At 40.6% G+C, this 26,911-nt stretch overlaps 1 protein-coding gene across 1 annotated transcript in view; it reads left to right on the forward strand.

Annotated features, from left to right (window-relative positions):
• KCNK13 (potassium two pore domain channel subfamily K member 13) overlaps nucleotides 1–23,547 on the forward strand; it is a 77,493-nt gene extending 53,946 nt beyond the window's left edge. Inside the window, exon 2 of the mRNA XM_064460552.1 lies at nucleotides 19,965–23,547. Within this exon, the coding sequence (XP_064316622.1) occupies nucleotides 19,965–20,857 (893 nt within the window). The 3' untranslated portion in view covers nucleotides 20,858–23,547. The remainder of the gene's footprint in view (nucleotides 1–19,964) is intronic.
• The last annotated feature ends 3,364 nt before the right edge of the window (nucleotides 23,548–26,911 follow it).

Here is a 26,911-nt window from a genome sequence, read left to right on the forward strand (position 1 = left end):
GTATCAGCACCCCAGGAGCTCTAATAGCCTTGATGAAGCTGATTACTAACCAGTTTTTAGTCTACAGCTCCCTTTTGTTTTGTCACAAAAGGTGTTTGTACTGGACCAGCTAACTTGGTCGTTCAGCATTTTAATGTTAGTACATATTCAAATCATGCTATACTCTTAAAAACAGCTTGTGTTTGGCGGGGTTTTTTCCTTATTTTGCACTTTCGGGAGTTTGGCAGTTATGATCTCCCTGTTCTGTTGAAATGGGGTTAATTTTTCTCTGTCTATATCATTCTGCATCATAGTTGTTGAGAATTTTTTTAAAACACAACAACATTAAAGCTTAATCTTTTCCCGTTCTTTTAAAACTGTCCTTTGGAGAATGTCACTTATTTCTCTATCTGTTAAGAAGGTTACTGTGACTTTGAAACCATTAATTTCTTCAGCTCTTGGCTGGGTGGAAAAAAAAAATCATTTTTTTTCTACATAGTTCCCAAACCCTTTTTTCAGAAGAAAATGAGCCTTTAGTGGAAGTCTGGTAAACTCCCCCTCTTCAACTACTTCACTGACAGGCTTTTTATTTTAAAAGAGATTCCTTGGTGACACTGGCTTTTGCTCCTATTTTCAGCATGTGCATTATATGCTGTATCAAAGCACTATTTCCTTTTTATGTATGGCAAACTGCTTTGGACATGGCTTCCAGGAAGCCATTATAGAGAGACAAAAGACTGCACAGAGTCCTTTTAGTACAAAGGTCTTGATAAATGGCCTCAAATCTTCCAGATTTGTTTTCACACAGTTAGCCACAGCACTGGTCACTTACAGTCCTGAGAAATCCTGTTATTTAATTCTGTGCTTCTTTTCCAAAGTAAAATGTGCTGTTCAGCTGGGGAAGTAGCACTGTGAATAATGAGGTTAGAAGCATTTAAATGTATTACCAGTACAGGTGACATCTTCAGAACTTCTAGAAAGTTCCAAGACTTTACTTTGATATTTTTTCAAGGGTTTTAAAATGAACCAAGTATATTGTAGACTTACTCACACATTTTTTCTTTCCCTGGCAGAATACATTATGAACTAAATAGGTGATACTTCCATTCCTGGGATAAACATATGCAGTAAAAACTTTCTCAGCTTCACCATTTTCATAAGCAGAATGTGAAAAATAATTTAAACATAGTTATTTAACTGATCAGCATTAACAGTATCGAGTAAACACATGTGAAAAAGCTATTTACAAAGCAAGGTGGTGTACCCAGGCTGCCAACAGCCGAACCTCTCTGCTTCCAGGCTTAACAGTTCCTGAAAGTCTGGGAAAAGCTATCTTCCAGAATAATCTGAAATCGGTAGGATGATTCTTGTGATAAACTTATCTTTCTGCTTTTTAAAATGTCTTTCCTTCATTTAACACCAGTGTTTGAAATGACGGCCTTTCCTAAGTGACTGTTTCTTAGCACAAAGGGCAGGACATAGCCCTAGGTTAGATCTTTCAGACTTTCTGAAAGTGAGTTCGTGTGTTGCACTCTGAAGTCCACATAATCTCTTTAAAGTTCAGACAGGCATTTCCCACCACAGTTTTTACTCTTATATTTTTCAGCCTTATGATTTCAACTGATTGTCTTCAAGTAATCACTCAGAGAAGAGCTCACTTATCCTGGAGGCTGACAAATATTGAGCTCTGGTAGGCATGTCCTTTGCTGGGCCAGGTAGCTGCAGATACCTGTGGGCAGAGGTGAAAGCCCCTCTGAAATGGCTTACGTTTCCAACAGCAGTGCAGTGTTTGCTCACATACAAAAGCTGTTAATTCAGTTAACAAACTTGCAGAGAGAAACCTCATATAGCAGAGAGAAACAAAGAGTTTCTCTGGGTCTCTCAAAGGCTACTATTGGATGTTTAACCTTTGATCAAAAGTATTTCAGATGCAGTTTTGCAAATTTTGCTTCTGAAAGGATTCACTTCGATTTTATCTTTGCATAAATGAATGTCTCTTTTTCCAGACATCATTAAAGTATGATTTTTTTTCCACAAATCTATAAATATCTGACTGGAAAGCCTGGCATCCCTTTTATCCTCTAGATGACTTCACATCTGGCTGGTCACCTACTTTGTGTGGGAGGCTCTGCTCTGAGCAGGGGGCTCAGAGGCCAGAGGGGCTCAGAGGACTGGCCAGTCTCCAGAGGCCCCTTCCAACCTTAGCTATCCTTGGATTTTGGCATGTCCTGTGGTACACCACTTGTCCAGTTATATCAGAAAACACCCAGCTGTGTAGCTTTTGACCACTTTTTATCATCTTGTTATAATCTCATTCAATTCTACCCTCCTCTGCATGCTTGTCTTGCTCTTTTTTAATTGTTTGCGTGGGCAAGGCAGCTGATACTGAGATTTTTGAGTATGCCTGATGCACAGAGAGCAGGATTGGTCATCATCCAGGTAGGTAAGAAGAGAATCAGTCCTTGCAGTAGGTATTGTGTTGGGTTCTTTTTAACATTTGCCAAGGCACAATACTTCGACAGCAAGACAAGGTTGCTGTGGAGGACGTGGAGTAAGTGCAGTGTGAACCTCCCTGTCCTATTTTACATATAGATCCTTTTTTACATGAGTGTTTGGACCTGTAAAATCCTATGAGTAGGCTGGATCATTGGCCTGCTTCAGTTTGTCTTACAGACATATGCCATGAGACCTGTCACTAAAAGAGCATCTCTGGCTTTACAGGAAGAGACACGTGCATTACATTTAGGCCATCCATAAGCCAGGGACTTAGCAAGTCCTTGCCTTTTGAAAAAGCCACACATTTTGAGAACAAGACTATATGCCTTGTCGTTGTGCAGAGAGAAGCCAGCACACTGTTTTGGCAATGACTTACTCTTTTCTCCAAGCCAGAATTCACTGTGCTCTATGTTGCTGTTTCTTAGACTTTTTTTTCCTGTATGATGTCCTAAGTTTGTCTTGACATTTTAGCACCTGGTGGCAATAACTCTCCTTTTGTAGGTGATGTATTCTTTGGAGTGGCCTGACATTATTCAGGTTGAGCAACCCGATCTGGTGAAAGATGTCCCTGCCCATGGCAAGGAGAGTGGACAAGGTGATCTTTAAAGGTCTCTTTATACCCAAACCATTCTCTGATTCTATGATTACTTCACAAATTCATGTTTTATTCCCAAGTGTCCATCTAGCAGCCCCCTCAGCATAAGTTTTCCATTTCAAAATGTCAAAAAGGGCAAGAAATAGCCTTTTCCCCTTCATAACTCCTAGCTTTTGAGACACAGATTCATGGATAAGAAATTCAAAGTTGATAAAACGTGTTCAAATTTGTCATCATGTGCTCTTCGCAAGCACTCACAGAATTGTCAGTTCTCTGTCACCAGTTCACCAGTGATAAATATTCACTGAAATCTCTGATAACATTTGCTGTCAGCATTATCTACCAGTTTTTATAATTTTAATCACAGTATTAATATCTGCTTCCTCTTTTTTACAGAATATTTTAAAAACCCTCCTACATAACCATACCAACAGCCTTTTCTATATGGTGTGAGCTCATGATCCTTGCTTTGCCTTTGCAGTCCCTGCAGCACCTGCTTGGGTACTGTCAATTTTTTTTCTTTACTCTTAGCTTTTTGGGGCTGTCTGTCAGTCTCTGAGGAACTACAGGAGTGTTTGTGCTGTCTTTTATGCTGTGCTGCTTTGGTGTGTCCTTCAGTGTGATGCATCCAAGCATCAGGCCAACCTAATTTTCTAGATGAGGTTTTTCCGTTCCTTGAGGGTAGCAATGCTGAGGCCCTTGGCACGTGGTGATTCTGGTAGCGATGGCTCCCAACCTTCCTCTCTTCCATCAAGATCAGGCTTGAAATTGGTTAGGAAAATGTAATTGCATACATGTACGTATATCATTTCTTCACTTACCAAAAATTAGCTTTCCTTACCTGTGTCCAGCTTCCTTCCAGCCTATAATGCTGGAGATGATTGTTCTTCTTCACTTTTTTTGAGCTTAACACCCACAACCAAAGTCCTGCTGCTTTAGTTGAACTGCAAGTGACACTGCGGCATAAAATTGCTCTGATAGTGTTGCTGTTTAAAGTCAGGGAAGAGCTTAAATTTTACAAAATCCCCTTCACTAAAATGCCACTAACAGTGTTTCCCCAGACTTTTGTTACCACGAGTATACAAACAGACACCACAGTTCCTCACCTGTTTTTTTCCACTGGGTGAAACCAAAACACCTGCCTTACTTCCCACAGTTTTACCCCAAAATGAGAAGAAAGACTAAAGCTTTACTCCAGAGGAAAGCTGTATTAATACGTCTTGGACTGAAAAAGCAAATGACAGAAGCTACAGACATATATACCTTTCCTACAGTATTATGTGAAAAATGCCCTCCAGGAGACACAGAAACACTTTTTTTGCTCCAAGGAATGTAAGGTAACTTATATATCCATGACAAGAATAAAATTCACAATAAGCAAATTTAAACTAACCTTTGAAAACTCTTAAAATACAGGCAGATTTGTAATATTTAAAAGGAAAATTTTAATGTAGATGAACCTATAGCTAAATTAGTACACAGCATTATGTTCCCGTTTCTTAATAGATGAACTTATTATGTTTACACAAATTGACTGACTGAAAACAAACTCCTGAAACAGTGTTAATTACATTCATGATTCAGATAAAGTATTACCCTGCCAAGATGAATTATGGCTTGAAGTTGCTGCTTATTGTTAGTAAGGTAGACTATTCAACAGAAAAAAAAGCTTTATATACATATATATGTATTCCTTATATATGCACATGATTATCTCTCTCACACACACATACATGTATATATAAAAGATAATTATATGTTTTTCAGTCTTGCATATATATGAATCCATTCATTAAGTTCCTTCTGCTGTAAGGAACTGAGACAAAGAAATATTATTTAATCCCTCTTTCAGTCACACTTCAAGATCTTTAGGTCTGGTTTTGATTCTTAAATGCATCACAGACACATCATATATACAGTGTACACAGTATATTCCTGTCTTCTGAAAAACCTCTTCTGGGATCGGTAAGAGAAGAGCAATGCTTTAAAGCATCTTTTCCCATAAATATGTCTTTATAGGGACTGCTTTTGGTGCTAAATGTTAACCAAACGTACACCACAAATCAGACTGTTACTGCATTTCTCAGTGACCTTAAATCCAAAAGCATATACCTTTGGCTTTCAAATTGAATATATTTCTGTTGTGATTAAAATTTTGATTTATTTGTATTTTTATGGTGGTTTTTAATGGGAATGGAACTGCTGAGACTGCTATTTTTTACTGTATTATATATACTGCCGCCTCAGCCATGGCATTTTTTAACTATGGAAAGGATCAATTCATTCTACCATATTTCCTTATAGCTCCTTCAATAAATTTCTATATAGCTTGGAGTTTATGATACTGCAGCTATTATAATTTTATGGAAAATTACATTTTTAAAAAATGGGTTAGTGGCAGGGTCAGATGAGTCCCCTGGTTTTGGTGCAGTCGGGATGGACAAACAGGGGCACCCTCCCCTTGAGGTACAGGCTGGGCACCCCTCCAGCACAAAGCAGTCCACGTGTTTTTTATTTACTTACTTTGCACAAGAGAAACACTACTGCTTTAGCATAATTATTTATCAAGTCATCAAATAGAGCTTTAATTTCTCCAAAAAGAAGTAGCAAAAAAAGCTGGTTCCCAGTACACTCAGACAGCAGCCGTAGGGCTGCAGCCTCTGCCAGAGGCCTGAGGCAGGCGGACAAGAGCACTAACAGCTTCCCTCGCTGAATTGCAGTTGATGCTACTTGTCCACAAAACTAACACTCATCATTATTACGGTATCCACACCAAGGTATCACCTGCTAAGCACATTTCGGTGCAGGGTTTCAGGTTGTCTGTTGGGGCCATGCACGTTCAGATTTGCACCTAAAGAGGACTCTGAGCCATGCCAAAGCTGGGCTTGGTGTCACCATCGGGGTGGACATTTCTATGGAGGAGGGAGGTAGAAGCTGGTGTCTGCAGCACATCTGCAAACAGCTGCAGGGTCTGAACCCTTACTGCCTTCCCAGAGGCCGGGAGGTATTAGTACAGGTATAATCGAGCACTTGAATACTTCTGCAGCCCCAGCAGAGTTACTGGTATTATTCTGCCTTTTAGAGCTTGCCAAACTATTGATGGCTGGCTTTGATGGGTGTTCAGGCTGAACCAGATGTGGTGTTGCACCCATATATAGGGCTCGAGTACCTTTTCATACAACAAATTAAAATTAATATTTAATTAAATAGTAAATACATATCTGTTAATAAATTGTAGATTATTTAATTAGATAAATGTTTTTATATTTTAAGACTAAATAAAAACTACAAACCTTTAAATGACTGTTCATTAAATCCCCAAAATATTGAAAATAATAAGGTAGTTTCAAAACCGAACCCTGTTCTATCCCTGTAGAAACACAAAAGGTGTACAGACTTACCAATCTATCTAGGGATGATGGAAAGGCATTGGGAATAGCACCTCAGGCTTCAAAAACTACATAAAAATTATAAAGGGAAGCCAGAAGGTAGGCGTAAAATATTTATACAGGGGATTTATGATAGCACAGGAGCTGTAACAAGGCAGCGTACCATTCTTACACAAGACCTGGAATGAACCTTAAATAAAATATAACTTTAATTCTATAAAGCAGAATGGCAAGGTTTCTGTAAATTATCTTATATAAAAAACTTACAGTAATGAAAATTACAGAGGCTCTCTCTCCGAGTCGTGCTTTAAGCGTTACACAGACATTATAATAGAGTTATTAACAGATCCATAAAGATACTGTTTATTAAAATTTAATTTTTATTACATTTTTCATCCGATGTTGTACTTTTAGATTTCTTAACTTTGGAAGCTTTTCTTAAGTTAGGTTTCTGTTCAAGGCAGAACATGCAGTTTATATATGTGAAATGAGAGTAACAGATATCCACCTCTTTAGACTGGTTTTAACAATGACTCACTGTGAGCTGAACTTCACTGTATTAAATACAGACTTTGCTTCACATACAGTAAAACACAAAAAAAGCTTTTCTTATGCGCTTCAAAAACAAATCTGCAAAAGCCCCAAGATTTTGCGATTTCTACCTTCAAAGCCCCATTCACACACTCACATGACACTAACCTATATCTGTGTAACAAGAGTGGGTTCTCAGAAGGCTTTTCTCAGCAGGAAAAAAATGTTATGCCCAATCTTTCACACAAGTCTTTTATATCCCCACAGTGGCACAGACTGAGCACGGGACTTGTGCAGTCCTCGGAGCAGCATCTCCCTCCTATCCTTCAGCCTCAGTGAAATAGCGGCAAGAGTGATCTGTGCCAAGTTTGAGAACTCTCAAAAAAAGTTAGAGAGGCAAAAAAAATCTCAATATATAGGAGAAAGTGTAGATTGTATTTGGGTAACTATATTTATTGTTTCATCAAAACATCTTAGATCATTGGTTTCAACATCAATATTGCCCTTTAGGAATGGACTTAACCCTGCTATGAGCTCTGCAGAAGCTTACATCTCTCTCAGCCTGCCTGAGCACGATATTGCAGGTGCGGAGCAGCGCAGAAGGAAGCAGCAGCAATGGCACTTAAGGCAGGGTCCCAGGCCACCAGGCAGCCAGTCACTCAGCGTGGCAGTGTATCTGTGGATATGACTCAGCTCTAATAGCTCTGGAGACATTTTCAGGTTTTACAGCTCCACAGAGTGCTTGGGATGCCCAGGCAGGAGGCGCAGAGCTCGCTCGGACAGGCAGGTCTGGAAACAGAAGAGCATATAGCACAAGGGAGAGCTGTTATAGCCATACATCCCCTGCCTTCCTGGGCAGGCTGAGCCCTTCTCCACCATGTAGCCATCTACACGAGAAAATAGTGAAATAAATGTGCCAGTGAAATAAATGCTACCACACACCAGGCTGTCCCTGATAAATATTACTTTGTCAAATAATTGTTGCAGTAATGGAGAGTTTCAGTAATGTGGCTAACTCATTCTCCCCTCATAGTCAGAGAGAGGGTCAACATGTTGAAATGAATGGTTCTGACAACATGTAGGAACATATGTCTTACCAGACAGCCACACAGGTCAGATGCTGACCTTCCACTGATGGGAAATCAATGTGGGGGGGACGGGGGGGACGGGGTGGTGTGCATGTGCATGTGTGTGTGATTTTGCTCATACATTTAGAAAAATGAACCACACTAGACTTTTTTTTCGTACCAGATATTGGACGCAAGTCCAAGTTTACTTCTGCCAGGTAGCTGTGACAGCATTGTGCCTGCTTCTACGGATGTCTCCTCTCACACAGTGAAAGTCTTGACAGAAATGTGTCTTTTTCTTCTCTTCCTGGGAAGGACTTAATGTCCTTGTTCCTTTCCGGAACAGGACTATGCTACAAGCTTGCTGATGTAGAAGTGTCATAAGTGGAGTGATGTGACATGATTTGAGAGTGCTTTAGCTTTTCCTACAAGAGTTCCTATGGGTGACAATTACTCCAGCAGAACTAGAGTTTTCCTAGGACTACTTATTCTGCTCCAACAGCACCAGAATAGGTGATCGTGGCAGAAGTGAACTTTGCCAAAATATTAGTGTCTGCACACTGTAGGAACAGTGCACAGTACAGGACATTTTCTCAAGAAAGTCTTTGAAGTACAGCTTCTCTTAGAGTTTTTTCTTCTGCCTCTCTTTTAGAAGCAGAAAAGGTCCTTACATAGATAGTTCAGTGCAGAATGTATCTGGGGGAAGTACGGTCAGGAGTTTTGCAGCTATCTAAGACTTTCTATATTTCTCTTTCCTAATTACTATCTTCCTGATGATCTTGTCACTGCAGTTGAAAGTCTTGGTTCTATTTAGCTTAGTTGATACCTGTCACAATCCTCAATCATTTTTCAGTGACGGTTCCACTGTTCCACTGGTGTAATTCACCATTTCCCCCATGAGTCATGACCAAAGTAGAACTGATAGAGAAAAACAAGAAAAAGAGTTAATCAAATAAATAGAAAATGTATTAGGAATACAGGCACAACACCACAGACAAAGAGCTCTGATCACAGGCTAAACTGGAAAACTGTTTCATGAGGATATTTATATTTCTAGCATCACAATGATTCATAATTGTTGCTATAGTGTTACCCCCCTCTTTCTACCCACTTCCTCTTTGTGGGAAAGGCAGGAGCAGCGAACTGCACACATTCAAAAAGGAAATGAAACCTCTCAGAAAAGAGAGATATTTTGCAGAAAAATAGGAAGACTCAATCTCATGATTCAAAATTAACTGTAAAATCTATATGTCTGGTCCTAGTCTTCCTACACACACATTATATTCAGCATGCCAGGCTTCATTCATGAGGGGTTAGGACTTATGAACTGTTTCTCACAGTCTTTCATGGCATCAAGCATACCAGGAAATTAAAACTGAAGGTTTAATTAATGTAACCTGTGAATGCCAGGACATCCAGAATTAAAACACATGCCAAACCGTGTGCCACCAGGCAGAGGAAGACAAGTGTGGGTAATGATCCAGGAGAAACACTTACAGCAATAGCACTGGAGTAGTTTACAACAGAAAAGATGAAATAACCTGATATTGGCATGGAGTAGGCAGCTGGATTCCCTGAGGCTGTGTGTTGTGCCCTTTGGCCTCCTAAGGACATGCCAGGACATGGGTGGCACAAGTACCCCAGGCTGTGCCCCCTTGTCTGTGTCTGCGGAATGGGATATGATGGGACAGCGGGACAGTTGGGTGTGATCGCTGCACAGCCTTGTCTCAGGGGTCTGGTTTTTGCAGGCTGGTGCTTGTTTTAATTCGGCTTTTCTAGAATTTCAGAGGCTGATAAAGCGGAGTATTGAGAACAGAAAATAGAGAAACTAGATCTTTTTGTAGAGTTGATTAATTGTAGAAAGTTGATGCCTGTTTCCTCTTGTGAGATTTCAATATAAACATGTTACTGTTAGATTTAGATCAATATTTGCTTAATGTTAGTCAATATTTACCTCCTGTCAGAGGATTCTACATTAGGAGAACTTCCTGTTGGACCTCAGTCCTTCTTATCAAACTGACTATTGATAAGAATTTCAGCTGCTTGCTTTTCTTTGGTTATACTCAGTACTTCCTTCAGGAAATCATGAAGCATGATTATACTATACTATCAATGTGTTTACACTTTTTAATTGTTCTTCTGTATAAATCACAGAATCACAGTATCACAGAATCTCAGGTTGGAAGGGACCTCAGGGATCATCAAGTCCAACCTTTCTAGGAAGAGCACAGTCTAGACAAGATGGCCCAGCACCCTGTCCAGATGACTCTTAAAAGTGTCCAACATGGCAGAGTCAACCATTTCCCTGGGGAGATTATTCCAATGGTTGACTGTCCTCACTGTGAAAAATTTCCCTCTCGTGTCCAATCGGAATCTCCCCAAGAGCACCTTGTGTCCATTCCCCCTTGTCCTCTCCATGTGACTCTGTGTAAAAAGGGAGTCTCCATCTTCTTTGTAGCTACCCCTTAAGTACTGGTTCATGGTGATGAGATCCCCTCTGAGCCTCCTTTTCTCAAGGCTGAACAATCCCAGCTCTCCCAGCCTATCCTCATATGGCAGCTTCCCAGTCCTTTGATTATCCTGGTGGCCCTTCTCTGGGCCCCTTCCAGCCTGTCCACATCCCTTTTGTATAGCGGGGACCAGAACTGTACACAGTCCTCCAGGTGTGGCCTGACAAGCGCTGAGTAGAGCAGGATGATGACTTCTTTATCTCTGCTGGTGATGCCCTTTTTGATGCAACCCAGCATCCTGTTGGCCTTCTTGGCCACAGCAGCCCACTGTTCACTCATGTTGAGCTTCCTGTCCACCAGGACCCGCAGGTCCCTTTCCACAGAGCTGCTCTCCAGCCAGGTGGATCCCAGTCTGTGCTGCACTCCCAGATTATGTTTTCCCAGGTGCAAGACCTTACACTTCTCCTCGTGGAACTTCATAAGGTTCTTGCTGGCCCACTCTTCCAGCCTATCCAGATCTCCCTGCAGAGCAGCTGCCCCTTCTGGAGTGTCTACTTCTCCACTCAACTTGGTGTCATCCGCAAACTTCATCAGGCTACACTTGATGCCCTTATCCAGATGGCTTATAAAGATATTGAATAACATTGGGCCCAATATCGATCCCTGAGGGACTCCACTAGTGACAGGCTGCCAGTTTGAGAAAGAGCTATTTACCACCACCCTTTGGGTGCAGCCTGTCAGCCATTTCCCCACCCACTGCACAGACCACTTGTCTAGGCCATAACGCATCCATTTCTCCAGGAGGAGACTGTGGGGGACCATATCAAAGGCCTTGGAGAAGTCCAGGTAGACAATGTCCACTGCCCGCCCCATGTCAACCAGGCGAGTCACTTTGTCATAGAAGACCACCTATAACCTTTTGGAATATCACAGAATAAAAGACCGGTAGAGGTTGGAAGAGACTTCTGGAGATCATCTTGTCCAACTCCCCTGCTTGAGCAGGTACATCTAGAGCAGGAGGCATAGGGCCATATTCAGGCAGGTTTTGAATGTCTCCAGGGAAGGAGACTCCACAGCCTCTCTGGGCAGCCTGTTCCACTGCTCTGTCACCCTCACAGGGAAGAAGTTTTTCCTCATACTCAGGTGGAACTTCCTGTGTTCCAACTTGTGCCCATTGCCCCCTGTCTTGTCATTGGGCACCACTGAAAAGAGCCCAGTCCCATTGTCCTGACACCCACTCTTCAGATATTTATAGATATTGATGAAATCCCTCCTCAGTCTTCTCTTCTCCAGGCTAAACAAACCCAGGTCTCTCAGCTTTTCCTCATAAGAGAGATGCTCCAGACTCCTGATCATCTTGGTAGCTCTCTGCTGGACTTGCTCAAGGAGTTCCCTTTCCTTCTTAACCTCGGGGGCCCAAAACTGGACACAGTACTTCAGATGTGGTCTCACTAGGGCAGAGTAGAGGGGCAGGATAACCTCTCTCGATCCGCTGGCCACACTCCTTTTAATGCACTCCATGGTACTGTCAGCCTTCGTGGCCACAAGGGCACTTTGCTGGCTCCGGGTCAGCTTGCTGTCCACCAGCACTCCCAGGTCCTCCTCAGCAGAGCTGCTTTCCACCAGGTCAACCCCCAACCTGTACAAGTGCACGGGGTTGTTCCTCCCCAGGGGCAGGACCTTGTACTTGCTTTTGTTGAATTTCATCGGGCTCCCATTGGCCCAGCAGCTCTCCAGGTCTTGCTGAATAGCAGCCCAGCCTTCTGGTGTATCAGCCACTCCTCCCAGCTTGGCATCATCAGTGAACTTTCTGAGGGTACACTCTGTCCCTTTGTCCAGGTCACTGATGAATGTGTTGAACAGGACTGGACCCAGCACAGACCCCTGGGGAACACCACTACTTAGAGGCCTCCAACCAGACTCTGAGCCATTGGTCATGACCCTCTGAGCTCTGCTGTTCAGCCAGTTCTCTATCCACCTCACTGTCCACTCACCTAACCCATACTTCCTAAGCTTACCTGTGAGGATCTTACGGGAGACAGTGTCAAAGGCCTTGCTGAAGTTGAGGTAAACAACATCTGCTCCTCTCCCTTCATCTACCCAGCCAGCCATGCCATCACAGAAGGCTGTCAGGTTGGTCATACAATATAACATGAACACACAGGTGGATTTTACAGCACTTTGCAATAACAATCTGCAAGATAGAAACTTTGATGTCAAGGCAAAATTGCTTTGCATAGGAGGTGTGCAGTGCTTTAGAAAACTTTTATGGACTATATTTGGAGTTTAAATTCCTTCCAACTTCTCAAAATGTAGCTCTGTTACAGAGAAATTCTGAGTTAGTATGAATATTCAGGAAACAAATCTGAATCCTTGCTTAAGCAGCATGTGGAAAAAGCTGCATAATACATGAAGGAAATTTTAAACTTGGTTAGATTCAACTAACTTTAACTGCATTTGCTCAGTTCAGCTGAATACTGGGAAAGATAATACCAGGTTGTAGTCATCAAAATATTGTGGGACACAGGCAAATCAGTATCACACTGATTTTAGAATAGAAATCTGAAATTTTTACTGAGCAGGCCTTCTTCATTGCTAGGCTGCTAAAGTTAAGGTTTGTCATGCATATCTGTCAATGGTGATAATATAGTACCATATCGCAGACATATCTCACAAATAAACATATAAACACACATAAACACTTTTCAGTACCTTAAAAACATTCAGTTTTCCAAACTCAGAACGCTCTGATTCCCACTTGATTAACTATAACCTTGATTTCTACTTGAAATAGTTCTTTTTCAAGAAACGTCATGCAACTTGCAAAATAAAGTTCACTAAATTTCATCAGCATTCTCTCATACCATAAAAAAATCATCACTACCATTTTTTCCTGCAGTTGTTTCCTGTTTTTCTTTGTCACAAGAAACAATCTTGTATTTTCAATTAATCCCTAAGTGTCAGCCACTTCTTTTATTTCCTCTTTAATGTGATTTCATAATTTCATTCTGTATTTGCTTCCCAGTCTGCCATTTTAACTTCTTGCCCCTTCACTCTTATGCTGCGTGGATCAGACTGCTGCTCTAATTGCTTATTGTTTCCCTTCTATGCATTTGAATGTTGGTTTCTCCTCTACTTATCCTATTTGAGTAATCTCTTTCAAACCGCTAGGACTGAAGTTTTTCATGCAGGAATTACAAACTCAAACATGAAAGTGCTGTTTAACTACTGTGGTTTATAGCCTAAAATCAGGTTTGGTGCACAGAGAGGAAATGATAGCAAATGTAAGAACAATTTGTAGAAAAGACAGCAAAAATATTTCTGGAAACCATGGGCCAGTAAGTCTGTCTTCCATAGAGGCTCATTAGGAAGATGGAAACAGGAATGTAAATAGTCAGGACACTCAAAAAGGTGATACAGCTTTTGCAGAGGGACGTTACGTTGCACAAAAGTAATGGTGTACGTGGACATTCAAAAAGCCTTTTTGCAAAAATCCTCATCAAAGCATCTAAAGAAATAAAACTCTACTGGGATGAAAAGTGGAGTCCTATCATTGATAAATAACTGTTTAAAAAAATAGAAGAAAATCTAGGTATCAATATTCAATTTTCGAAATGGGAGCACATTAACAACAGGGTCTCTGAGGCTCTTTGCTGACACCTGCACATTTCAACAGTCATAAACAATGTAAGAAAATAGGTAAATAAATTAATAACAACATCTGCTTAGAAGAGAGAAGTATTCAGGATAGTCAACTATAAACCTGACTGCAATGAACTGTAGAAGAATGTCATGTTACTGAATAACTAAGTAGAAAAATAGATTAAATTCAGTGGTGACAAATGCAAAGTAAAGCACATGGAAAAAGATAGATTTAATTACAGGCAGACAATGAAGAGCTCCAAGACAGACATCACTTGTTGAGCAAGGGATCTAAGGCCCAGTGTTGATAGGTTGCTGAAAATACCAGTTTAGTGGTCCACAGCAATCAAAAAGGCAAACAGGAATTCCTGTGAAAAAGAGAGCAAAGCACAACACATTGGTATGCCCTGCATCAATTCAAAGTTCTTCTGCATTGCAAATACTGTATATAGTTTTGGTCCTGCCCCTTTATCTTTGAAAGACTCCATTGAGGTTGAAAACAAACAAGAAAGGTAATAGGGCTGGTTAGAAGTATGTCTTAGCAGGCTGAAAACTAGAGACTAAATATTATTGACCTCCTCAGACTGGGAAGAAATGAGAAGGAAGGAAATAACAGAAGTCTATAAAATCAGAAGGGGGGCGGTGAAGGGAGAATGTGTGTGGAGAATGATGATCGCTACAGCTAACTGCAAAAAGTGGGAAGCCTGAAATGAATTGTCAGGCAGCAGGTTAGACAAAGTCTTCCTATCCACAAAGCTTAATTACATTGGGGAACTTACTCGCTCAGGTTTAATGGAGACCAACAGTATAAATGATCTGAGAAACTATTTGATGAGATTGATGATCAAACGTGATGTCCTCAAAGCCTCTAAACTGCTGATTTCTGCGAGCTGGGAGGATGTCCCAGGGAAAGATCACTCTGTTCCTATTTTATTTCGCTATTCACACTTGCTTATATCTTTTCACTTTCAAAGACAGCGGCCTGACCCAGTATAGCGATTCTGGGTCCTTGAGCTTCGTCCTGCTCATCTGAAGTCTCTAATCCCCAGGCAGCTGACATGTAGTACATGGATGACCACCTCCTGGAAAGCAAAAACATGGCAATTGCTTCTAAACCCATCATTTTTGCTGTAAGAAAAGCCAAGCAACTAGGAAGGCTTAGTTACACAACTGTAGCAGGTATTTGGATGGTTGATTTGACAATGACAATACCAAGAGCTACATTTCCTGATAAACATGACTTGCAGCTGTGAAAGCTATGTAGCTCCAGTTTGTGAATAAACCTGATCTTGTAGTTACAGTGGAGAAATACTTGCACGTGACACTCTTAGTTATCTCAAGAAGACAGTTAAAATGAACTCGTAGGTCTATATGCACAGTCTTTTCTCTAGCGTTTGTAGGAATCATTGAAGTTATAAGGAATCTGCCTTTGCTTAACATTTTAAGGGACTGGAAATGAAAAGTGTGCCGTTTGTAAGGCTGTACCCTCTTTTATGCGAAAAGGGCAGATCAGGAGCAGTTCTGCCTGTACAGGTCACAGGCATGGAAGTGGGGGCTGCTGGCCAGTGCTGGGGTGCCCCAACAGGAAACAGGGGAAGTGTGATTCTCCTGGGAGGGCGCAGGGACTGGAGAAAGACACCAGGCAGAGCAACAGGTGTCCCACCATTGTGCCAAGACTTCAAACGGACATATTTCAGCTGAAAAATTAAATATTTTGGTTTAAAAGTACTGCCTCAATCAAGCATGTGAATAGCAATTCAGATACCTTATGGCCTGTTCCTGTCTGGTTCAGTTTGTCAGGTAGGCAGCATCTCATGTGGTGTGTCAGAGAAACCCTCAGCTTCTTTGAAGAGAACTGCCAGGTGTTTTTTCACATTACTTTTTTGAAAAGAAAAAAAAATTAAATGCTGCAATATTTCAGTTTTTAAATGCTGTAGTGGCACCTCAGGCTCCATTCTCCTTTTCTATAATGGAGGGGGAAAAAGGCATTTTACAAGCAAAGCAGGGAATCCACATTTTTTAATCCCTTGCCATGTAGAGTATCTGAAACAGAAGAGAGGGGATAAATACTGCTTTCGCTAGTATCTCATCAATCTTCTGGAAAATATATGGTGAGGCATTAATGCTGTGTCTTTGTGGGGATACACAGGTGCACTTTGCAGCTATGAGGCCTGGGTGCATGTTCCAGATTCATGTGGAGATGTCATGCGCTCTGCACCAGCCTTCACTCACGTCTCTCCACGCAAAAGAGCCACTGCAAGCCCTGACCAGGTCCAGGATGCAGAGGGGGCGTATGGAGATACATCCATACCTCCAGGACTTGCAGAGATACCTGGCCCCAGGACAGACATTGCTATGCTAAGCGTTGCCTTTGCTTTCAGAGAGAACAGCTCGTGCGTCCTCTGATGCTCAGGTAATATGTATGATCCCAGTGCACAGACATCAGGCTTATTTCGGTGTCCTTAGGTTAGAGGGGAGAGTTTTGGCATGAGAGCTTTCACTAACCTCCCGAATGAACTGACCAATCTATAGATCCTCTGTGTTTGCACAGCACAAGATCATCGATAATTTTACTAAAACGGGAGCAAATCCTGTTGCCATACCTTTTTGTCCATGAATGAGTCACATTTTTCCTTACAGCAATTTTGGGGAAAAAAGAGGCAGATCCCACGAAGGATAAAAATTTACTTCCAGCTAGCATTTGCAGGGTTGTTGTATGAAAAGGGTTTTTGAAAGAATTAACTTTTTGTAGAAATTAATAAGCAGTGCATTTCTTATTTGATGGCCAGCAGGAAAAATAGGAAAAAACCTTAACCTGAAGCTGTATAGGAACAGCTTTTTTTTTTTAGGTCTTTCAGAAGGATAAAATATAATGAAATTTTTGATAGGCTTGATTTGATCATTAGTGAAATGTGTTCCATTTTAAGATTATGAAACTTTTAAAAATCTGAAAGAATTTTCAAAGTATTTTTTCAATTTTTTTACTTCCAACTGATTTTTTTTTACCAAAAGGTGATTGATATTTTGAAACAAAAACTTATATCACAAAAATGCCAAAAGGAGAACATTTTATTTCATTTAAACTGTTTCAGCCTTGTACAATTTTGCCATTGGCTAAAACAATTCACCAAATTTACTTGGATTTATGAATGTGTGAAACACTCCAAGAATCCCTTTTAAGAAAAATGTACTTACTGTCAAAAAAGTCCTACTCTATAATACAGCATTCCAAATTAATCCTGAGTGTAATACTGGGATGGTCAAGGTTAACCAGGCATAGTGTGGCCCAGTACCTGGAAATGCAAGGCATTCCAAGAACTGAAATTAATTCTGGAACTAAAAGCCTATATCTCATTTTTGATAAATGATCTTTGAAGGGAAAAACTTGTTAATATATTTATAGTCTTTTAGGTTTTTCATTTTAGTGCTTCTTTGGAAACGTTAGTATTAATTTCTACATATTGAGATTTGCAAACAAAAAAAGAAACAAACATTTACATTTAGTCCAGGATGTCAAAACAGTGCCCCTGCTGAAGAGGAGGAGCTGACAAGGGGCAGAGTCACAGTCAGAGCCTCACTGCCTCTCTGGATCAACGTTCTGCATCTTTTGGTATTTAAGGTTCACCATGCGTTTCCTGTCATGCCTGTTTGGGTGCCTTTGTAAAGCCTTTGCTTGTGGGTTTTTACCCGCACAGATCTGAGTTCTGAGATAAAATCCAGCCAACTAAACAAAGTAACCTGAGGAGCTCAGGCTCTAGCCACGATGCCACTGACAGGAACCCGAGAGGGGCCTGTGGGAAGGAGCCCGAAGGAGTAATGCCACACTGGAGGTGTGAGCCTGAACTACATTTCTCTTCCTAGGGCATTTGCTTTATGCTGTGAGAGGTGCATGCTGCTCCCTCCTGCCCTTCACCCTGTGCCAGAGGCTCCCCACCTTTCCGCCTCTGCCCAATCTGCAGCCACTTCTCTTCCTCAAAGAGCAGGGTGGGCCAGGGACATAGCAGCACCCCACCTCCCGACCCGCCAGCTGCTTTGGGCAGATCCCACCAGCTGCAGGGAGGTTCCCCTCGTCCATCGGTCTTTACTTGTCTGTCCACAGGGTGGAGGTCATGACTTGCATATAAGCCAGACTGCACAGAAAATAAGCATCAAAACTAGAATTATAAGAGGATCAGGTTATGGAGCAGAAGGGGAAGGTAGAAAGTGAGTGGAAATAGTTGTGTGCCAAGGGGAACAATGGCAAAAAGTTCTTGTAATGAAGAATGTTTTGACTATGTAGTTTGTCTCATGGTGCTGTTCCCTAAGGCTCAGAACTACAGTCCAGCTCTCTCTAGCACACAAATTTGATGAGGAGGCTTGTGCCTTCTGTAGGTCCTCTGGTTGCTGTGGTTTGGCTGTGGATGCAGGTGAAGATGCAGCAACTCTTGAGAGCCCACACTTGGGGCTGTCATTCAGAGGGGGTTGTGCCAGAGGGGTGAAGGCAAGGGCTGTCGCTTAACTGTGTGAGACAGGAGTGGTGTTAGAGAGGAATCTGTGCTGGTAGAAGGTTTCCAGTGAAGGGAAGATGGGCATAATTCAGTGCTGTTGGAAACATGGTCCCTTCACACAGCAGTTGTGTCTTCCAAGCACAAGAGTATCACACCAAATATGATTTCCTTTATTTCCCAGAGCCTAATGTCTTTATTTCATAATTAGCATCTCATAATTACAAAGAGAAGGAAACAAATAAAAGCATCCCTTGTCTAACACAATTTTTCTGTCCTCTCAGCAAGATTGTTTTGGCTTAATTGATCAGTTATGTAATCCCTTATTAATCCTAATAAAAAAGCAGCAAAGTTATTTATTATGAGTATTACTTGAATTTGCTCAATGATGTTCTGGACATGTTTTTTATTATTCAGTAATATCTTACTAAAGCAAGATTGTCTTATCAATATTTGTAACTGAAACAAAAAAATTACTATTTATAGGCTTTACAAAGGGAGAGATTTGAGAGAAGACTGAAGCACCTCTGACCTAAGAAATCCCATGACAGGGAATGAGACCAGAGGAGACTCTCCTTAAGACTCACATACAGATTTGAGCTGTGGAGTGGGATACAGAGAAATAGGATCAGCAATGCTGATTTAAATCAGCAATGCTGATTTAAAAGAGGGCTGATAATGGGCGACCAACACCAGGGTGATATGCAGGGCAGCTCTAATGCCTGCTGGGGATCCCTATGAGGGTCTGCTGCCCCTGTCAGGGGCTGTTTCTCTGGTGTGTGCTCCCAACCTGGGCTCCCCTGGCTGGGTTGCAGTGGGTGCTTGGTGCTGGCTGATGTGGCACCCACGCTTACAGCAGGAGCTAAGTGAGGCTTAGAAATATTTCACCTTGGGTTAAAAACATTTGGTGGGGATGGACCCCTATGAGGTAAGAGCCAGCCCTGGATCAGACCTATGGTGTGGAGCACTGTAAGAGAGAAGGAAGTGGGTGCAATAACCACAAATTCTGGAAGTAATCCAAGGCACAAAGTAGGATGGAGCGAGTCTAGCAACCAGACCAAAATTCAGACTTTCACTAAACTCTCTTTTCAGTGTGTTTTCTTCTGCTTTTTGTTTCATTCTGATTGTGGAGGAAACTCTGGCATGAGTTTTCTTCCCCTTACTGCTGGGACAAGGTCAAGCACAAGTAGAAAATAGTCTGGGAGGGTCCTCACTTTTTTCCAGAGCTGATGTGTGCTATGAGGGTTTGCTGCCAGTTCTTTCTGTGACAAAAATCCTGACATGGCAACTACAGGTTGATTTTTTTTCAGCTGTTCTGTTTTGTCTTTCAGGGTTTGGCATGACCACCCCAGCCACTGTTGGAGGCAAAATCTTTCTGATATTTTATGGCCTTATAGGATGTGCAGGGACCATTTTGTTCTTCAACCTGTTCCTGGAGCGTTTGATCACTGTCATAGCCTACATCATGAAGTCCTGCCACGAAAGACAGCTGAGGAGGAAAGGTGTCCTTCCTCACAACGGCCGGCGGGGTTCAGGGACCTCCGAGGTGGACAGCCTGGCAGGCTGGAAGCCCTCCGTGTACTATGTCATGCTGATTTTATGTGTAGCATCACTCATCATTTCCTGCTGTGCCTCTGCAATGTACACACCAATTGAAGGGTGGAGTTACTTTGACTCACTTTACTTCTGCTTTGTGGCCTTCAGCACCATTGGTTTCGGTGATCTGGTCAGTAGCCAGAACATGAAGTATGAGAGCCAAGGCCTTTACCGCTTTGGCAATTTCGTCTTCATACTCATGGGGGTATGCTGCATCTATTCCTTATTTAATGTGATCTCTATTGTCATCAAACAATCCATAAACTGGATATTAAAGAAGCTGGACTGCAGGTGCTGCCACAGATGCCAAAGAAAATTATTTCGTTCACGGAGGAACGTGGTAATGCCGGGAAATGTGCGCAGCCGGAGAAACATCTCCATCGAGACTGATGTTGTCAATGAGAGTGACACAGATGGACGCCGGCTGTCAGGCGAGATGATCTCCATGAAAGACTTCCTGGCCTCCAATAAAGTCTCACTGGCCATCATGCAGAAACAGCTGTCGGAAACTGCTAATGGCTATCCAAGGCAAATGAGCAGTAATTCAAAGCAAAATGGATTCTCTGGTGGGGTTGGAGCCCTAGCAATTATGAATAACAGACTGGCAGAGACAAGTGTGGATAGGTAAAATAATAGCAGTGATAACAGTGAAACAGTAGGAACCATTTCAACAAGTATATACAAAACATGAATCAAGTGGAAATAGCTAGGGAAAGAGTGTCGCCAGAGGTTAGGATGGATGTGAACAGCATACCTCCTGTTGGATGACCTCTGACACTTTTGGGGGGCTGTCACTTAATGTCTTTGCTCTTTGAGCTGCACCAGTCTCAGCCTTCCCTATTCCCATGCCTCAAAGAGGTCACTGCAGGAGAAATTTAATTTAGCCTTCAGATGAATTTTCTGAACATGTCCTGTTCTCCTCCATTTATGTGAAATACAGATTTCAGGATAAGAAATCTGTGGTATGGGAAGAAACCAAGTGTGTCTACTGAACATATTCTTAATTCAAAGATTGTTCTGAACTTTCTGTCTTGCTCTCGTCATACCTGATTTCTGAAAGTAGCTTATCTGAGACCAAAGGAGGAATCAGCCTTTCTATGTGATATTGCAGATCTAATTTAATGGAATAAAACCCCCAAAGTATTTTCTTTTATACATCACCTCTTAAAATGTATTCCTGTTATGGAACAACTAGCCTTGAAATCCAGCTTCTGCTGCCATTAATATTTGTGTAAATCTGGACTAACTCTATGAAAATTGGTAGGACTACCCTGGAACAATTGTGATGTGAATGAGAAAAGAATTTGGCCTTCAGTATTTAATGTAGTCTTCCCTTTAAAAGGATACTGTCAAATGTGATAGAATAAAAATTTATCTTACTTCTGTTTTCTTCTCTCCATTTGCAAAACGTTATTTTTTTTCTAGGCTACTTTTTCTAAAATTGAATCACTGTGGCTTTCTGTTTCGAAAATATCAAATCAAATTGAAAACTGCCATGCTGACAAGTTGTATGAATTATTCCACCATAACAATCAGAGACTTTTCCAAATTTCTATTCATATTATGTTCAATTGTGACTGATGCAATTGAGCATCAGCATTATGTAATGCAACTAGTAACTGAATTTACACAACAGGCTTTACTATGCAATTAGATTGCCATGCCAACATTCGGTGTATTATTATAAGCAACTGTGATGATAAAATCGCTTTGGCAGTGTGCTTTTTACCTTTCATGCAATTCTGTCATTCTTCACCTGTTTTCGGGCTTTCATTGATGATAATGGCAGGGTCTTGATTAGGGAAATAGAAAATGTTTAACTCCTCATTTTTCTCAATGAAATGTTCCAAGTGTTCATTATGACTAGAAAGGAGACTTCAATGAGAGGAATAATAACAGTGAGAAGAATATAAAAACAGGAAACAAGGTGATCTTTAATGACAGTGAAATCATGCTTTGTATTAAATAACTGGAGAAATAAGGGATTAAATTAACATAAAGTCTAGCAAGAATTTGAGGAAGAGTGGGCTGGATTCCTGATTCTCCTTTAACCATGCAGCGCATTAAAGATAAACAGTATATGAGAGTGTAAATCAGCAGAATTGGTCACAAAGGACCTGATCTAATTCCCCCTGAAGAGAACAGTACATACATTAGGATTAAATGCTTTCTTACAGCTAGAAAACCTTGCAGAATACTACGATTTTAGGGAATTTAAAGCACCAGTATGCAGTTCTTATTCAGAACAATGCAGATAACCTCTTTAATTTGTATTAGGGATTAATATCATATCCTTTTTCTTCAGTCTGGCCAAAAGTTCTTATACTTAGGTTCCTAATACAATACTGTAGGACAACATTTTAATACTCATTTTAAACAATATTTGAATTTGAAAACCTCTTGGTTTCAAATAGTTAAATATTCCATACCTCTTGGAAACCTTTCATATCAGAAAGTTAACCCAGATATTAAACAACTGTACTTAACTAGTGAAAAGTCTAGCAAGCTCTTTGTGACATATTACTGCTAAAATATACTGCTTAAAAGTCAAATCCTGCTGTCCTTATTTACAAGGGGAGCTTCAAGCTGAAGCCATTAGTCGAAATTCTGATATCAACTCATCTGTGCAGCAGTAGAATATCCCTAATAGCTGCATCCATGTAAAATCCAAATCGGCTCCCAAACCCTAACTATGGTGAGAAAAGCAATCTGACTTGTTTCTGGGGCAGTTATGCATTAGCAAAAATTGCCACTGAACTGTTTTAGATTATAGTATAGTACCCAAGATGCATTACATTGTTACACTTTTTTTTTTCTCCCAAGACCTTCTTTGTCTCAACCTCACTGAATAAAAATGCTTAGATATAAAAAGAGAAAAGTACTGCTCTGGAGCCATCTTTCCAAATTCATTCAGCAATGCCTCTGTTCACTGCCGGTAACCGTGAGATCTCATTGTTACAGAAGCGTTCCTCTTGCTGCCAACTAGCAGAACTAGTTTAAGACTTGATTCATTGCTTAAGCAGGGCTTTTATTCTGATCAGAACAGCCATAGGCTTGAAAACTGCAGCTTTCTTCTCCCATTATGACAGTAACTCTTAGTTGCAGATGTCCGATTTTGCTGGGCACTGAACACAGAAGTTACTCAACACTACTCCGTTTTCCAGATGATTGAGGTAACGTGCATTATCATCTCAGGCAAACAACCAAAACATGCAAGTTTCTTTAGTTCATTTATTATATAGTTCCATGTCATCATTAATGAAGGACCTGGCTTCCACATAGGACTTTTACTCAAATCCTTCTATATCAAATTATCTTTCAAAATTTCTTTCTGGAAGTCTAAACACAGGGCAATAGTCACAGAAAAGAGGTGAGAAAGCAAATTGAAGGAAAGAGAAATGTACACACTGATGGAAATTGATAAAACATTACAATCTGTATAGTCAATTCAACAGAAACTATTTATCTTTTAGAATATGACACAGCCCAGTAGCAGATCATTAAGATGGTCTTCAGATGGTTTCAGCTGCTCCCGAGATATGAGATAGTTATGTTGCTCTTTTCCATTCTTTGTCATACCAAGCCTCGGTTACTCATCACCACAGAGGAATCTTCAATAGATCTAAAAACATCTATGGTTATGAAAGCAAGGGACTAATATGTAGTGTTGATCAAACAGATTGGGCAAGGTTGTATGAGATCTTTGGTGTATGCTAGCTCTGCCTTTGTTGGGCAGTCCTGACCTCCTGCTCTCTCAAGCCCTGGCTTCCTCATGACCTGAGCCTGCCAGTTGCAAGGCTCTCTGCAGCGCTTTTGTGGTCTGATTTCATGTCCACTGAAGATAAAGAGGGAATAAGTGCACTAATTTTGTCTAATCATTTCTCTTCAGATGTGAATTGCCATTTCAGAGATGAAGGACCAGTACATTCTGTGACTGTGCCATTTTGTATCATGATGTCATCCTGTCCCCGAATGACTTCCAACTTTGTCATTGAGTTCGCCCTCTAGAAGCCATACTGAATGTTGAATGAAGTAGCTTTACCTATGAGACCAGTAGAATTCTTAGAGGATATCTGGGGATAATTAAGAAGACTTTTAAAATTGGAAAGGGAAGTTTTTTACACTGGTCCAATGGTACAAAACAGTTGTTTTTTCTAAAGGCATTGGACAGAGAAATCCCCAAAAGCTCCATTCATAATGTAGCATCAGGTTATTAAAGTCATAAAACATGTGGAGATATAAACATACACGTGTCAAAAAAAGCAGAATTTACTATAGGAATGACAAATGCCCATCCTGTGTGAAAGATAAGATACAATAAAAATACAGATAACATCTCATTTCTTGCATTACTTTTCAAAGTAATTCCCCAAAGATGGGGAATTAAAGGAAATAGTGTCAAATAACCCGGGATCTATTTTCAAATCTGTGCAATCTAAATTTTAATGCCGTATTGCTTAGCAACCTTAGTCAACAAGACAGAAACTTGCTTTCAAAAGTGCTGACTTTCCCCATTGCCTGCTGTGAATTTTTATGATAGCTAATGAGAGATAGGTGTAGTTTTTTTAATGCAAAAATGTTTTGCAGAAAACCTTGGATGTACTGAGGCTCTGAATCTGCACTCAGCAGGTCAGGAGTACCACTAAAATCAGTGGGTTAAACTGCAAGTTGCAGCCTCACATTCTGAAAGTGAAAGTCGTTAACACACTGATTTCCTGGGCTTATAGTTATGCCACCCCTTAATAATGTCATTATTGTACAATACAATTATTAAATATTGCAAGCAAATATTTAGTGCTATTCAAAATACAATCAAATAAGTAAAGGTAGCCCTTAGGGTTTTTTTGGCTAGTCTCAGGTTTTGTAAAATTTGTGCATCAGACGCTTTGCTGCATATGTAGGTGTCAAAGGAGTTATATTAACTTATCTCCATGAAGGACATGGTCCTTTGTTTACAAGGACATGAATAGGCTTTTCAAAGGCATCTAATTCCTGCTGAAAGTCAATTCACTTCCCACCGTGCACTGACTTTCAGAAGTCAGGTGCCTAATTCCCTTAGGCAATTTCAAAATCCCAACCATGTTTTAGATTTTGAATCTAAGCTGACCTGACAGTGTCCCTGAGAAGTTCAAACACTTGGAGCAAGGTTTCAGTGCTGCAGCACAGTAATAGCTGAATTGATTTATTTAAAAGCCTTTTATAGTGAAAGCTTTGCATCAACCAAAAAGTACAAGCAATGTTTACAGTTTGTTAGATTTAATCTTGGCTTCTGCCAGTTTTAATTATATTTGACACATTTATAAATTGAATAACAAAGAGAAGGTTGGGTTGGGCATGAAAAACAAACCAGCTCCATTTCTCAGACTGAATTAATCAAGAGAAAGAGGTCAAGTTGGAGAAGGAGCTTTCTGATTAACATTTATATTTGAATAAAGCTCATCTGGAGGTGGAGGGTATTAAGCTGTTTGGATGACTCCTCTGCAGTGGCTGTGGGAGTGGTGCTGTTTGCTATGACCTGCCAATGTCCCTGCTCTGGGAACAGCAGCTCAGTGAGCCTTAGCTGAGAGAAGGGTCAGCATTTCAATCAATACAGTTTGCATGTCTGTTGTTTTGAGTTAGGTTACTAACATTTGGCTAATACTGTAATTCCTTGGACTCTTCAAGAAATAGTGAAGTTCTTTTGTACAATTTCATGTACAAGCTGTAGAGAATCACCAAGTGTTGTCTTTCCCCTGTGCTGAAAATGCTACCAAATATACCAGTACAATCTGTCTATTTGAGAACTTTCACAGTAGTGTTTTGATTAATCCAGGAAATAAGAACACAATCCCTTCCCTCTTCCCTATTTTCCAAACATATGTCAACAACGCCCATACAAGAGTCTGTGCTTACTGCTTAAAATATCACATTTTACTAGGAAAATTAAAGCCATTGCTCATCTAAGTGGTCCAACACAGTCCTATTCTTTATTAGATTCAAGAGAAACACAGTGCGAACAAAAAGGATTACACTTAAGGTCCAAATAATCAGAAGCTTTTTGATACAGCCCATGTTTATAGAGCTGCTTCACATTAAACCAGAGAAAAACCCTGTCACTGCAGACTTTTAAAAGCATTAGTAAATGTAAGAACAAACTTGTGGAATAGATACACTAATTTATATTTTGGTTTTCTACAGTTCCACTCTAATATTTGTTTACACTTTTCATTATTTTAAATAATTTGCAATAATAGAATAAAGAATATAAATTTGCAAAGATTTTGAGAGGCATACTAGTGGGATTAGTTTAAAATGAAATATCCTTTTCCTCAGGCTGCCTAGCTTTTTATAAAGAGAAAATTTGATTAAAATTAGAATTAGTGCTCTCTCTTTCCAAGCAAGTGTGCCTGTTTCTGGATTCCAAATGGATTTCCTACTAGGTGTCCATGCAGAAGCTCCCAGAGAGAGGCAAGATGGCCTAGTTTTCAAACTTTATCTTTCAAAGCATTCCCCTTTTCAAAGAAATAGAACCCTCCCAGTGATTTCTGTTTGTGGTCTTGTCTGAGAAAACTTAACCATGCTTTTTGTTATCTTTAGAACAAGAAATATGCAAATGAAGAAAAAAAGAAAATAACTGTACATAACCTTTACACACACTGCTTGGAGCTGCTAAAGTCCTCCTCATTTTGCTAACTCAAAGTTT

The sequence above is a fragment of the Phalacrocorax carbo genome, chromosome 9 (genome assembly GCF_963921805.1).
Source record: "Phalacrocorax carbo chromosome 9, bPhaCar2.1, whole genome shotgun sequence".
Lineage (NCBI taxonomy): Eukaryota > Metazoa > Chordata > Aves > Suliformes > Phalacrocoracidae > Phalacrocorax > Phalacrocorax carbo.